The sequence below is a fragment of the Borostomias antarcticus genome (genome assembly GCF_949987555.1).
Source record: "Borostomias antarcticus genome assembly, chromosome: 1".
NCBI lineage: Eukaryota > Metazoa > Chordata > Actinopteri > Stomiiformes > Stomiidae > Borostomias > Borostomias antarcticus.
The window spans coordinates 35,877,989-35,893,003 of NC_140234.1; the positions used below are offsets into that span (position 1 = coordinate 35,877,989).

At 50.9% G+C, this 15,015-nt stretch overlaps 1 protein-coding gene across 1 annotated transcript in view; it reads right to left on the reverse strand.

The window, feature by feature from the left end:
- Window positions 1-7,675, reverse strand: part of slc6a4a (solute carrier family 6 member 4a) — a 14,343-nt gene extending 6,668 nt beyond the window's left edge. Inside the window, exons 1-8 of the mRNA XM_084449173.1 lie at window positions 6,898-7,675; window positions 5,352-5,486; window positions 4,481-4,703; window positions 3,727-3,865; window positions 3,294-3,428; window positions 3,009-3,112; window positions 2,329-2,456; window positions 1,205-1,317 (exon numbers count right to left, since the gene is read on the reverse strand). Coding sequence (XP_084305299.1) covers window positions 1,205-1,317; window positions 2,329-2,456; window positions 3,009-3,112; window positions 3,294-3,428; window positions 3,727-3,865; window positions 4,481-4,703; window positions 5,352-5,486; window positions 6,898-7,297 — 1,377 coding nt within the window. The 5' untranslated portion in view covers window positions 7,298-7,675. The remainder of the gene's footprint in view (window positions 1-1,204; window positions 1,318-2,328; window positions 2,457-3,008; window positions 3,113-3,293; window positions 3,429-3,726; window positions 3,866-4,480; window positions 4,704-5,351; window positions 5,487-6,897) is intronic.
- Window positions 7,676-15,015: the final 7,340 nt, after the last annotated feature.

Sequence of the window (15,015 nt, forward strand, 5' to 3'; positions counted from 1 at the left end):
ACACATTCACTCAATTCACCTATTTGTATTTACATTTATATTGTTACATGTTTGTATCTTTTTGTGATGTTTGTTGTAAATGTATGTTTCCCGTGCCAATAAAGCCCTTTGAATTGAATTGAGAGGGACAGACAGAAAGATAGAGAGAGAGATTGAGAGAGAGAGAGAGAGAGAGAGAGAGAGAGAGAGAGAGAGAGAGAGAGAGAGAGAGAGAGAAAGAGAAAAATCCGAGAGCCGATATCATAAAAGAATCCAACAGCAGGTAAACTCCGACAGACAGCAGCAGGTCTGTGGACATAATCTGGTCTCTCTTCCTCCTGTGGACATAATCTAGTCTGGGCATAATCTCTCTTCCCTCTCTGCATCCATGAACAGCCACGTGAGACTGTACACAAACAGCAGTGAGACAGTGAGAGAGAGAAAAGAGAGAGCGACGGAGATAGAGACAGAGAGAGAGAGAGTTGGAGACAGGTAGAGAGAGCTGGAGACAGAGGTATAGACAGAGTTAGAGAGAGAGAGAGAGAGAGAGAGAGAGAGGTGGAGGTAGCGAGCCAGAGATTATCTGGAGGTGATAAGAGCAGCGTCTCTTCAGCTGGCCTCCGATGGCTCTACCCTGAGGTGAGATAAAGAGCCGGTTATTAAGACGGGACGGACATCAACACGGCGTCTTATTGAGGCGATATTACACCCCCCCACCCAGCCAGGGCTGATAGGAGCCATCTATATGAGGCCACACCTCAGAGACGCCTGGAATAAATATTGATTTAAAGATTTGTTCGGTTTTTGGGGGAGGGTTAGGGGAGGGTTGGGGGAGGGTTAGGGGAGTGTTGGGGGAGGGTTGGGGGAGCGTTAGGGGAGGGTTGGGGGAGGGTTGGGGGAGCGTTAGGGGAGGGTTGGGGGAGGGTTAGGGGAGGGTTAGGGGGGGTTGGGGGAACGTTGGGGGAGCGTTGGGGGAGGGTTGGGGGAGCGTTGGGGGAGCGTTGGGGGAGCATTAGGGGAGGGTTGGGGGAACGTTGGGGGAGGGTTGGGGGAGCGTTAGGGGAGGGTTGGGGGAGGGTTGGGGGAGCGTTAGGGGAGGGTTGGGGGAGGGTTAGGGGAGGGTTAGGGGGGGTTGGGGGAACGTTGGGGGAGCGTTAGGGGGGGTTGGGGGAACGTTGGGGGAGCGTTGGGGGAGCGTTAGGGGAGGGTTGGGGGAGGGACTGACCGTGCTGTCCAGCCCCAGCATGATGATCATGAGAAAGAAGATGATGGCGAAGAAGGTGGCAGCTGGCATGTTGGCGATGGCCTCAGCATAGATGATGAACAGAAGACTGGGACCTGGAGGGAGCAGAAAGAGGAGAGGGGGGAGACAGAGGAGGGAGGAGGGGGAGACAGAGGAGAGAGGAGGAGAGAGAGGGAGAAGGAGGAGAGAGAGGAGGAGAGAGGAGGAGAAGGGAGAAGGAGGAGGTGGAGACAGAGGAGAGAGGAGGAGAGAGAGGAGAGAGGAGGAGAGAGAGGGAGAAGGAGGAGAGAGAGAAGGAGAGAGGAGGAGAGGGGAGAGGGAGGAGGTGGAGACAGAGGAGAGAGGAGGAGAGAGAGGGAGAAGAAGGAGAGAGAGGAGGAGAGAGGAGGAGAGGGAAGAGGGAGGGGGGAGACAGAAGGAGGGAGGAGGGGGAGACAGAGGAGAGAGGAGGAGAGAGAGGGAGAAGGAGGAGAGAGAGGAGGAGAGAGGAGGAGAAGGGAGAAGGAGGAGGTGGAGACAGAGGAGAGAGGAGGAGAGAGAGGAGAGAGGAGGAGAGAGGGAGAAGGAGGGGAGAGAGAAGGAGAGAGGAGGAGAGGGGAGAGGGAGGAGGTGGAGACAGAGGAGAGAGGAGGAGAGAGAGGGAGAAGAAGGAGAGAGAGGAGGAGAGAGGAGGAGAGGGAAGAGGGAGGGAGGAGACAGAAGGAGGGAGGAGGGGGAGACAGAGGAGAGAGGAGGAGAGAGAGGGAGAAGGATGAGAGAGGAGGAGAGAGGAGGAGAGGGAAGAGGGAGGGAGGAGACAGAAGGAGGGAGGAGGGGGAGACAGAGGAGAGAGAGGGAGAAGGAGGAGTGAGAGGAGGAGAGAGGAGGAGAGGGAAGAGGGAGGGAGGAGACAGAGGAAGAAGGAGGGAGACGGAGGACAGGAAGGAGAGAGAGAAGGAGGGGGAGAGAATAGGGGGTTGGGTGGTGGAGAAAGTGAAATGTCATTATTTTTTCTGAACATGAAAAGCATACAATTGCACAACTGTTGCATTAGACCAGATCCAGTCCAGTTATTTTGTGGTTTGGTGGATTTGGGGTTGGGTGAGGTGGGAGGGGCCTGATTATACCAGCGTCCTTGGCAACAGTCTCCACCCCCTGCTGTCTCATCTCAGCCATGTAGCCCAGCACGGTGAAGATGACGAAACCGGACAGGAAACTTGTCAGACAGTTCACCGAGCTGGTCAGCAACGCATCCCTGATGGGAGTTCCAATCATCATCATCATCATCATCATCATCATCATCATCATCATCATCATCATGTGAGAGAGTGTGAGTGGTAGAGTATGTTGGAGTGTGTGAGGGAGTGTGTGTGGTAGAGTATGTTGGAGTGTGTGAGAGAGTGTGAGTGGTAGAGTATGTTGGAGTGTGTGAGGGAGTGTGAGTGGTAGAGTATGTTGGAGTGTGTGTGGGAGTGTGTGTGGGAGTGTGTGTGGTAGAGTATGTTGGAGTGTGTGAGGGAGTGTGAGTGGTAGAGTATATTGGAGTGTGTGAGGGAGTGTGTGTGGTAGAGTATATTGGAGTGTGTGAGGGAGTGTGAGTGGTAGAGTATGTTGGAGTGTGTGTGTTGGCATATGTGGTAGAGTGTGTGTGTGGAAACATGTGTGGGGAGTGTGTGTGTGTGTGTGGAAACATGTGTGCGGAGTGTGTGTGTGGAAACATGTGTGCGGAGTGTGTGTGTGTGTGTGTGGAAACATGTGTGGGGAGTGTGTGTGTGGAAACATGTGTGGGGTGTGTGTGTATTCTCACTTGTAGCAGTTGTTGTGGAAGGGGTTGTAGCTGGCCAGGGCTAGCAGCACTCCAAAGCCCGGCCCCAGAGAGAAGAAGATCTGGGCCGCCGCATCAATCCACACCTGGAGAGAAGTGGAGGGGGGCGAGAGACACTGTGATGAACAAGAAATATACCGGCAAACATGACGCTTTGTAGATCTAGGACTAGGAACCATAAAAAAATGTTCTTAAAGGCTTTTTCAGAGGGGTTCGAAGGTCAAACGGCAACACGTCTCCCGGCTGTGCTGAGTAAGGACCACTCACGGATGTGCTGAGTAGTTTCCCCCAATCGGGTTTGAGATAGAAGACCACGCCCCTCCAGGCCCCTGGCAGAGTGGCCCCACGGACAAGCAGCACCAGGAGGACCAAGTAGGGGAAGGTGGCCGTCACCCACACCACCTGAGGAGGGAGGGAGGGAGGGAGGGAGGGAGGGAGGGAGGGAGGGAGGGAGGGAGGGAGAGAGAGAGGGAGAGAGAGAGGGAGAGAGAGAGAGAGAGAGAGAGAGAGAGAAAGAAGGTGAGACGTACACAGGAGAACAAGGGACAAACTGCGCCATACCATGATACGAGACGCACCTGTTATGCCTGACGATGCGTTTCATCTTGATGGACAGTTGGTTCGCTGCTCACCTTCCGTCAACAACACCCTCTGGCCCCGCCTACAACCGATATACCCCTCCCCGACCCCGCCCCCTCACCTTGCCAGACGTCTTGACTCCTTTCCAGATGCTGAAGTAGACAATGGTGAAGATGAAGAGGAGGCAGAGGGCCAGCTGCCAGCTGATGGAGCCCAGCTGTTCGAGTCCCGGGGACAAATGCACCTGCAGCACATGGCGGCTGGGGAGGGGGGGGAGGGGGAGGGGGGGTGTGAACGGAGTTGAGGAAGAAGGAGTTGTTGCTTTTTAAAATCGAGGAAGAGAGCAGAGAGAAACCGGACCCGTCGCGCGCCCCTTGTTCATTCTTGCCACAGTAGCACAGGTGAAATCATAAAACCCAATGTTGCATTGTGGGAAAGTGAGTTATGGGAGTTTGGGCGTTGACCCAGGTCAGACAGGGGGAATTAGACAGCGAGACCTGATGGAGTTGGACAGTTTTATAGCTGTATTAGAGGCTCATCTCTCTCGATACCAGACAGACAGACAGACGGGGTGTGATAAGAGTGGGCCTCGTCCAGACACAACCCTGACCCTGACACCCCCTGACACGGCCCTTCAACGCCCACACCTCCCTCCTCTCTCTCTCTCTCTCTCTCTTTCTCTCTCTTTCTACCTTCTACACAAACATAGTTGTTGTTTCATTCTTTCTGCAAAACCATTTGCATCCCCGGGGACAGTTCAAGTTGAAAACCAAAGTTGACGAACATATAAGAGCTCTCTCACCCCTCGCTCCAACAATACCCCCCCCCCCCACCCTCTCTCTCTCTCTCTCTCTCTCTCTCTCTCTCTCTCTTACATGTAGAACTCTTCGGCGGGCGAGGTGGAGGCGTTGGTCCAGGTGACGTTGTGGTCAGCGGAGAGGTAGCGGATGCAGTTGACCGTGTTCCAGCTGTTAGAGCAGGTGGTCCAGGGCAGAGTGGAGCGGAAGGAGGACAGGAGGTAGTACAGAGCCCACGCCATGATGGTGTTGTAGTAGAAGGCTACGTACAGAGCTATGATACAGATGGCAAAACCTATACCTGTAGGAGAGAGGGAGAGGGAGGGAGGGGAAGCTGGTTACAGGACTATGTACAGAGCTGTGGTGCAAAGCCTGTACCTATTAGCAGAGAGGGAGAGAGGGAGAGAGGGAGGGAGGGAGAGAGAGAGAGAGGGAAAGGGAGGGATAGAGAAAGAGATGAGATGAAAGAGCGACACACTCATTCCCTTGCTCAGTGTCAGCCTCGCACTTATGGACTCGGAATCGGAAATCTATCGCCTGGTTTCCAAGCTAATTCAAGTTCAGATGGAGAAGATGACATTTAAAAACAACTAAGATTTACATAATATCAAGTTCTTAAGGCAGCTGGCATTTTAAGGGGAAATGTGACAATTTCCATATCAGAGAGGGTGGACATCAGAGCACCCCGGAGAAGAGAGGAGGAGGCTTGAAGTGGGAGGAGCCAAAGGTCACAGAGGTCACGCCATCTGTCTCTCAGCTGGCTTAACAGGCAGCTAGACGTTAAGTCTGCTCTCGTCTCCTCTCTCTTTTTCTCCTCTCCTCTCCTTATTTGTCTGTCTGACTTATCTCTTGTAAAGCATCCTTGAGTCTCATGAAAGGTGCTATATAAATCAATTGTATTATTATTATTATTATTATTATTATTATTATCCTCTCCTCCTCTCCGTACCTTTGAAGATGGGGCAGATGTGTTTCCAGATGGAGATGCAGCCGCTACGGTGGAATTGCCCCAGGGCCAGCTCCATGTAGAACAGAGGCACTCCTCCAAACACCGCCATCAGCATGTAGGGCAGCAGGAAGGCCCCTGGAGACGAAACAAGCACACACTTCTGTTAACATCACTGACCGTCAGTGGTTTTTTTGGTCATCATGTTTTTGTAGGTGCTCTTCTACTGCCTGGTACTGCCTGCTCTCAGGCTGCAGGATGACCAGGATGAGGATCAGGTGGAACTCTATCATCTTCATGGGCTGGCTGGCTTGTGTGTGTGTGTGTGTGTGTGTGTGTGTGTGTGTGTGTGTGTGTGTGTGTGTGTGTGTGTGTGTGTGTGTGTGTGTGTGTCTGTCTGTCTGGCCTGGTGGCTGTCTGGTTGTCTGTCTGTCTGTCTGTCTGTCTGTCTGTCTGGCCTGGTGTCTGTCTGTCTGTCTGTCTGTCTGTCTGTCTGGCCTGGTGTCTGTCTGGTTGTCTGTCTCTCTGGCCTGGTGGCTGTCTGGTTGTCTGTCTGGCTGTCTGTCTGTTTGTCTGTCTGGCTGTCTGTATGTCTGTCTGTCTGTCTGTCTGTCTGTCTGTCTGGCTGTCTGGCTGGCTGGCTGGGTGATTACTTATTTGTGTGTCTGACATGAAAGTCCAGATAACAGTTGATTGAGCAGCTGGGAGACAGGTTATTAAGCAAGCAGAAAGAGACACCGGCCATTCTCATAAAACACAATTAATAGTGTTGCTTATATATCCACTATATCAAGTGTTTTCTATCTCTCCACATACGCACGCACGCACGCACGCATGCACGCACACACACACCTACACACACACACACACACACACACACACACACACACACGCACACACGCACACACGCACACACACAGGAAATTGCAAAGATTTTATTATTGCAAATTCAATCCAAACACAAAGGTGGTCTATTTGTCGCTTGGCTGGGGAGGGTGTGGTAAGCGAGAAGAGAGAGGGGAGGCTCCGCCCCCTAAACACACTGGCCAGTTCACTGTGATTACATAAGATACACAGGCTGACCTGGATGGAACTATGGGATCTATTGTCAGGGATGTGAAATTCAATGTTAGTTTAACCTGCTGAGTTCACTTCATTACAGAGAATGATATCTATGTCTTTTTTATGATGTTTAATCTTCACAATGGAGTGTGAGAGGATCATACTTAACTAGTGGTCCCAAACTACTCTCCAACACCTCCTCCCTGTCCTCCTCCTCCTCCTCTACTTCTACCTCCTCACTCTCCCCTCCCCTCCACCAGCCCCCCCCCTCTACTCCGCTTCTCCTCGTCTTTTCCTCCCCTCCTCCTCTCCTCCTCCTCCTCCTTACCTCTTCCCCTCCTCTCCTCCTCCTCCTCTCCTCCTCTCTTCCTCTCCTCCTCCTCTCTTCTTCCCCTCCTCCTCCTTACCTCCTCCTCTCTTCCTCCTCCTCTTTACCTCCTCCCCTCCTCCTCCTCCTCCTCCTCTTCCTCCACCTCCTCCTCCTCACCTCCTCCGTTCTGGTAGCAGATGTAGGGAAAGCGCCACACGTTCCCCAGGTCGACAGCGTATCCAATCACAGAGAGCAGGAAGTCCATCTTCTTGCTCCAGTTCTCCCGGGGCCGGTCCAGGCTGGTCTGCTGGACCACCAGGGTCCTGAGGCCGCCCAGCCCCGCCTCCCCGGGGCTCTGGGGGGAGGTGGAGGAGGGGAGGCCGTTGGACACCTGCCCCGACCCGGAGTTGGGCTTGGCCGGTCCCCCTTTCTCCCCCACCCCTCCGTCCCCCAGCACCAGCCTGCCGTTCTCCTGAGAGCCCTCCTCCTCCTCCACCTCCTCTCGCTCCTCCTCTTTCTCTCTCTCTCCCTCGTTCTCCGTCATCATCATCGTCGTCGACGGCGGTTTCATCTCCATAGCGGTGCGGTCGGCGGTTGTTAGGGGCGGGACGCGAGCAGCGACGGTGGCAGGGTTGTTGAGTGGTCTGACGAGGGGCCCATCAGGGGAAGAGGAGGATCGGGGAGAGGTCGGGGCAGGGGGGAGGGGACGTGGCCGGCTGGAGCAGGTACGGTACGGTAGGAACGGGACGTGGCCCTGCCGGTCAGATGTGTGGGACAGGGCCAGAGAGAGGGAAACTGGGAATGGGACTGGGCCGGCCGGGGATGGCTGGAGCGGAAGGAGGAGGGGTAGGGGCCAGAGGAGGCGGCAGGTGGGAATGGGACGCAGCTGGTGGAGGCGATGTAGGAAGAGACTCTTGGGTCTCCACAGTCTCCTCCTGGGACGGACGCGGAGATGACGAACTGCAACACAAACAGACAGTGACACTCTCTGGACCACTTGGACGAACAAAGAGAGCTGGTCAACAGACAAAGCCACGAGCTGCCAGTGTTCTGTCTGAGATCTGCTCTGTCTGAGGCCCAGTCTTCGTGTCCCCCCTAAACCCTCAAGCCCTGAGCCCTCACAGAATTATTGACGTCACCTGGTAAAGTGGTAGAGTGCGAGAGGCTGCAAGGGCTCTAAGCACTTGCGACATCACGTTACGTTGGCATCAAAACATATTTCTTACTATTGTGGGTGTGGGACTTTTTATTTCACTTTTACTTGATGTTTTTCTTGTTAGCGTACAGTACATGTAAATTAATTTTGGGCTGATTCAAATCCCCTTTACATTATCACAACCCTCTGTGTTACCCTCAAAACATTTCTGTTCAACTTACTTGTTGAAATCATTTCATTTTGTGGTCATAAGCAAACTACATTACGGCCTGTGATTCTTGTTTGTGATGAATCCAAAAGTATACAACACATTTTTGCACCTCACAACCATTTCCATATTCACGTTTGAAATCTCAAATCAAAGAACACTGTACCGAGATGGATGATCAATGTCATGCAGGTTTTAACTGGGTAATCATATGATTTAGGGCAACAGAAATCAATGTAATTTATAACCATATAGGCTACATATATTCAAACAAATCAAATTATACAAACCCACGGGGTTGATAACCTATATGTAAAAATATTGAAACCAAAACAACTATAAGGCTACTTGTGCAGATAAGCAAGTCCAGATGAAAACATGAAAACATATTTTGTTTTGTAATATGAAAGGTAGAGTTGGTTGATCTGTCCATGCTTGTTTATTGGCCGTTCAAGAGATAACCCCGTGTCCGATATGAACTGTGGGTAATTCCCTTCAGCAAAGTCTGCAGAAGTTGAGACTTACGGAAAGGGGGCATAGAGGGCTCAAAATGTCTGCCAGAGAGCCCTCATGCACTTGATGATTTGACAATGGGACAGCCCTACAAGTGCATCTCCTTTCTAAACAAGCGCACGCACGCACGCGCGCACACACACACACACACACTCATACAAACACACACATACTCTCTCAATGTTTCTCCTTCATAGTCTTTAACCAGGGTGGATGACAGGGAACCTCTGAGGTAGCACACTAGGACAGTGATTATTTTGAGGCGACCAGAGGTGTCATCACAGGGTTAATGATTGTGCACCGGTCCGTGGAGAGATGGAGGCGAAGCCCCTCGGATCGTCTGTCTGCCAAATACCATCTCAGCGAACTCTGCTAGAACACGCTGGTTTATTTTCTCTGTCCTAACAGTGTTGCAACTGTCGCAGCTACAATCACAACTGATTTCTTAGTACCTTGGGAAATAAAACGTACGGACGTTACATATATACTGAGGAGGGAAAAGCAGGATGAAGAGACAGCAAGAGGACTTGAAAAGAAGGAGAAAACAGTAAATAGTTAGAGGTTAGGTTGACAGATGTAACTTTGTGTGTGTTCAGGCAGCAGAAGTAGATGAGTTGAGGTGCTTTAACAAACACTCACTTTCACATTTGTTGTGTAAACTATAAACTATAAATAATAAAGAGTAATCATGATATTAATCATAGTGCATATTATGAGAGCCTGTGTAAGTGATTGATTTTTAATATCTAACTTTCTTCAGTACTTTAAAAGTACAAATCAAGATAACAGTAAAATAATTGTTAATATCTCAACTTCAGCAAAAAGGGAAAATTAAAATTAAATAATTAATCAGTTTTAACTAATACAATTAAAACAGATAATTTATCATTTGTCTTTTCTTTTTCTCTCTCTTCAAACTATAACTTAGAATGAGAATTTTTTTCCCCAGTTGCATAACATGGAAGGAAACTGTTTCTCTATCGTCTGTGGTATTTCAATCAAAACCATGTTCCTCATTCTGGAGAATTCGATTTTCCAAAACCATGTATTGGTTTTCAACTTCTTTCATCTTACGTTTATTCTCTGGTGATTCTGGTAACACTTGATATAAAAGTTGATCCAGACAATCAAAAAAACGTCTGAGACAAAACACTCGGTCTTAAGACAACAGGAAAGATACAAAAATACAAAACATACTGTATTGCCCTTAATTGTTTTGGGCCAAAACATGAAAATTATCCCCAAAAAATAACATATATGAAAATACAGATCATGTAATCTTCTCAGTTAAATATGTAATTTAGAAAAAATTGAGAACCAGCATTGTTATGACAACCTGTTTTATCCTGGCACATAAAAATATGCTCCATTTCAAAATTCCTTAAATGTAGGCCTACTTAACACTAATTTGAGACATACAGCAACAATAAGATGGGAAATGATTCAGAAATGTATAAATCAATTTTGAGTTTCTGATCAAATATGTCAAACGACCCTTGCGGCCCCGGCTGTTGAAACCGAGGGGAGACTTCCAAAGTTCATCACATTGTTTATGTGCGTTTGCCTCAGAAGGAATTTAATGGCACAGCCAAGAGAGAGTCCATTCAAATGGAATGCCATTATCTCAATTAAAGGTGATTGTCCGGCAATTCTCTACAAAGTAAAACACCACCACCACCATCAATCACTCCCTCCCCCCGCGCCGAGCCCCATGGTGCACCTGGAGGCACAGGAGAACAGAGACCCGGCACCAGGTTTCAACTCCATAGAGACTGAACTAACACAACGAGGAACTGGATGTGGTCCTTATAGACGGAATAGCATAGAGACTGAACTAACAGACCACTAAGATCTGGATGTAGTCTTTATACACGGACCAGCATGACGGAATAACATATAATAGAAGAGAAACAGATAAATAAATACTTTTATAAATCATTTTGATTTCTTCTCTTTTAATCCCCTGTACATACTCATGTAGAGGATTTCATCCTGCATTTCAGAACGAACTCACACATGAGGCTACTGAGCCTTTATCTACAAACTGTAATACCAATAAACAGCAACTATTGGGAAAACTTAAAGTTGATAAACATGCTGAAACATGGTCTCTGAGAGGGACAGGGGAACAGTCTCCCTCCAGGACATATACAGTATCACGCCAGTCTGAAACATGGTCTCTGAGAGGGACAGGGGAACAGTCTCCCTCCAGGACATATACAGTATCACGCCATTCAGCCCAGATCACAAAAGGAGGTGAAGAAAGAAACAGAATGAAAAACAACAGCAGCAGCAGCCAGGGCACAGAGCACAGGGGGCAAGGTCTGACCTACACACACACACACACACACACACACACACACACGCACACGCACACACACACCTACACACACACACACACACACACACACGCACGCACGCACGCAAACACACACATACACAAACACACACGCACACACACGCACGCAAACACACATACCTACGCACAAACACGTATGCACACACACGTACGTATGCACACACACATGAACGCACGCACACACATGCATGCACACCTACGCACACACGTATACGAGCACACATACACAATATTCAACAGATGGAGACCAACGACACAAACCATACATTGTAATTGACTATCTACGGAGGTAGCAAACACACACACACACACACACACACACACACACTCACAGCCCACATAGCATGGGTTACTGTACACAGGATCCTCTGTGAAACATTAGTTATAGTAAGCAAGCCGGAGCACATCTTAACATACTGTTTGCCTTAGAGCGCTCTAATATCTCTCATCACACACACACAAGCGCACACATAAGCGTGTGTGGACTCTTTCACACACTCCCCGTCTGACACACACATACATACACACACACACACACAAGATACACACATACTTTAAAGTTGTGTCCTTGAAACTCAGAAGTTTATTCATGCATATATTCTGAACTACAGCCAACACCGTCACATGCATCCAATCTCCACTTCACACACACACACACACACACACACACACACACACGCACACACACACAGTAAGAGTGCAGAGGGTAGTCCTACCGTTGAGGCTCTGGTGGCGGTGTGGGGTTCTGTGTGAGGAGGAGACTCTGTAACGTCCCTCAAAACAGACCCTCTCAGACACTCCCACTTCACGCTGCTGCAGTCTATTACTCTCTCTCTCTCTCTCTCTTCAATCCCTCTCACCCCTATCTCTCTCTCATCTCCCTCTCTCTCTCACCCCTCTCTCTCTCATCTCCCTCTCCCCCAATTTCACTCCCTTTCTATCTTCCCTCCATCTCTCTCACTCTCTTCAATCTCTCTCCTCCTGTCCATCACTCTTTATTCTCTCTCCCCTCTATATCTCCCTCCCTCTTTCATCTCTACGTCTTTCAGTTCATATCTTTCTACCACTTCTCTCACTGTTAAATATATTTACATTTCTCTTGACAAACAGACAGACAGGGGGAGGCAGGCAAACAGACAGGCAGACGGACAGACAGACAGGCAGACAGACAGGCAGTCAGAGCTGCTCCTTAGTCCTTTCATCTCCAGAGAGAGCATGTTAACTGCCGCTTTAAAGCACCTTGTAAGACGTCAGCCCCACCTTGCCCTGCAGTGTCCTGGCCGAGCCAGCGGGTCTGTTCTCAGACGGAGCCGACACAGCTGGCCTGGCGGAGGGGTAACCGGGGGCAAAACACACAACCCCCTCACTTATCAGTCTCTTCTCAGGGTTGTTCTCCCAGAAGGATCGGTGTTTCTTTACAACCGACCCCTCTGACTCGCTCCGCTTATATCCGTATAGTTCCACTGCTCCGGCCTGCGGTCCTCTCACCCCACTGCAGCGCGCCTCACTGGCGGGCAGACGGGCGACAAGCGGACCATCACACAGTTCGTCACGAAACTTTTTTTCGTCTGTACTTCCACCATGGGAGCAGGCCTACGTATGTCAAGCCCAGCCGATGACCCCGGGACTAGCTGCACGGGGGCCCAGCGCGTGAGAGAGTATCTTAAGCAGGCGACATTGCGAAATTCTGAGAAGCGAATATTACTCCGGAAACACTGTCCTAGCCCTCACACTAATGCACGCCGCTTATCTGATCAGAGTGGCCGGCTACTAAAAATACAGAGCCGGTCACTCAGCAGGAGGAAATGAGAGAGGACAGATCGGGTCTAAGATTCCGACAGACATGAAGGATAGATCGCCTCCCTGTGGGGGAAGTTGACACCCCGTTCTGACGGGGAGACTTTCCGGAGCCACCCAGGGAGAGCAGTTCTGGGGAAGTTTCATCTGATTTGGCAGTGCCCATCTCATACCCACCCAGCCCGACCCCCCCAACCCCCCCCCCCGATGCGATAAGAAGCAAGCGTGGGCAGAAAACCATTAGGCCGTTTAGGGCTGATGCCTAAAAGCTTCCCCAGCATCTGTCCAAACAACGATCAACTCAACGCACGACTCCATCTTAGCTCCCCAGCTTCCCCCTGGCACGGAGGGCCGCCAGGCTCCTATTGGCTGGCTGTTTCACAAGCGGAGGGTAAACACAAAGAGGGGCTGGGCGAAGTGGGGGGGGGGGGGTCGAGGACGGCAAGGGTCCGTCCGTTGCCAAGCGATGGCCTCCCTCTCTCTCCCCAGCTCCGGGCTGCTGAGGTAAGGTTTACCCACCAGCTGGGCTCGTTCCCCGGGAGCCCGGGACCCTTATCTGCCTTTATCTACAAACACCGCCATCAGATATGACAGCTCCCTCCTGAATAATGTGTTGACTCTGAACGCAGACTTTTTATCTCTGCCTACATGCGGCCTGTACCATTCTCCTGCATACCCTGGTGTTCAGAGCCAAGGGCATGACAACTGCTGATCGAGGCTCCCGTTTCAGTGAGCGACAGTGTGTGTGTGTGCGTGTGCGTGTGCGTGTGTGTGAGCGAGTGTGTGAATGACTGAGTGTTTGAGAGTTGCAGTGAGAGCAGGGAATGAATGTGAGACCTCCCTGGACTTCATCCCTGATGACCTGTCAAGCGGGACACAGCGCCCTCTAGCATACCCAGGAGGAACTGCAGCCCGGCAGTAGTAGCGACACAAAACTGAGGACAGATTAAAAAAAACGTTGATCAGTTGGTGGAACCCCGTCAGTCCACGGCTTAAAGGGCTCATTGATAAATACTAACTGTACGGCTTTTCAGGCTCAGGCTTCAGAAGCACGCTCTCACGCTCGACCACGTCCCGCAACCACATGGGTGACAAAGTTAATCAGAGTACATTTCCATGAGGCAGTGCACACGCACACACACACACACACACACACACACACACACACACACACACACACACACATACAGGAGAGTAAGATTTTCCATACTAAGGTTAATAAATGAGTTCAACCTGGTCTGCATCAACCATGTCACCCTTTATATCCCTCGCCCAGTGAGTCACTCAGCCAGCGGACCCCAGTTGTAGGCGGGGCACCCGGGACCACTGGAGGGGCTGAGCAGAGACTAACCAAGTGCTGGTAATCATATTCTCATCCACATCTCGTCTTGATGCTGAGAGTGTGTGTGTGTGTGTGTGTGTGTGTGTGTGTGTGTGTGTGTAGCCGAAGTGTGTTCGTCGTTGCAGCCCTGCTCCTGTTGAGTGAAGAGCGACGGAGTTCTGGAACTGGAGCAGACGGAACCCTGCTGTGACTGCGGTAATCCGTGGCGCCGGTCGCAGCGCCGGTACTGTGGGTCGGAGCGCTGGTACTGTGGGTCGGAGCGCTGGTACTGTGGGTCGGAGTGCTGGTACTGTGTGATGACGGGCAGGTGTGTCCTACCTGAGAGCTGCGCTGTGTTCCATAGAGCTGCGGTCAGTCGGGTCTCAGCATCCTTGGCGACGGGCTAGGGGACAGACGCAGGCTTCAACACAGCCAGGGCTTAGGAAAGGCTACATTCTTCATGGCTTTGTTTAAACACACACACACACCCTGGGATTTTATAGGGGGCAGGGATCCCTTGCTCCTAATCCAACACACATATTTCTTAGAGAGGATGAGAGAGGGAGAAGGGAAAGAGGGAGAGAGAGAGAGCGAGATAGAGGGAGGGGAAGGGAGAGAGACAGAGGGCGAGCGATAGAGGGAAAAGGGAGAGGGGAAAGAGAAAGGGGGAGAGAGAGAGAGAGACAGGGTGAGAGAGAGGGAGATGGAGAGAGACCGTGAGAGAGAGGGGGTGGGGGAGGGAGAGAGAGAGAGAGAGAGAGAGAGAGAGAGAGAGAGGGGGGGGGGGGGGGGGGGTTCAGAGCGGGCTCTGTCTGAGTCTGAGAGGCTGTAGGGTTGACCCTCTTTCAGCCACCTGCAGCAAACCCTGCCAGGGACATTAAGCCAAGTGGATTGCTCCAATGTCTCCCGAGACCTGTGTGTGTGTGTGTGTTGTTAATGAA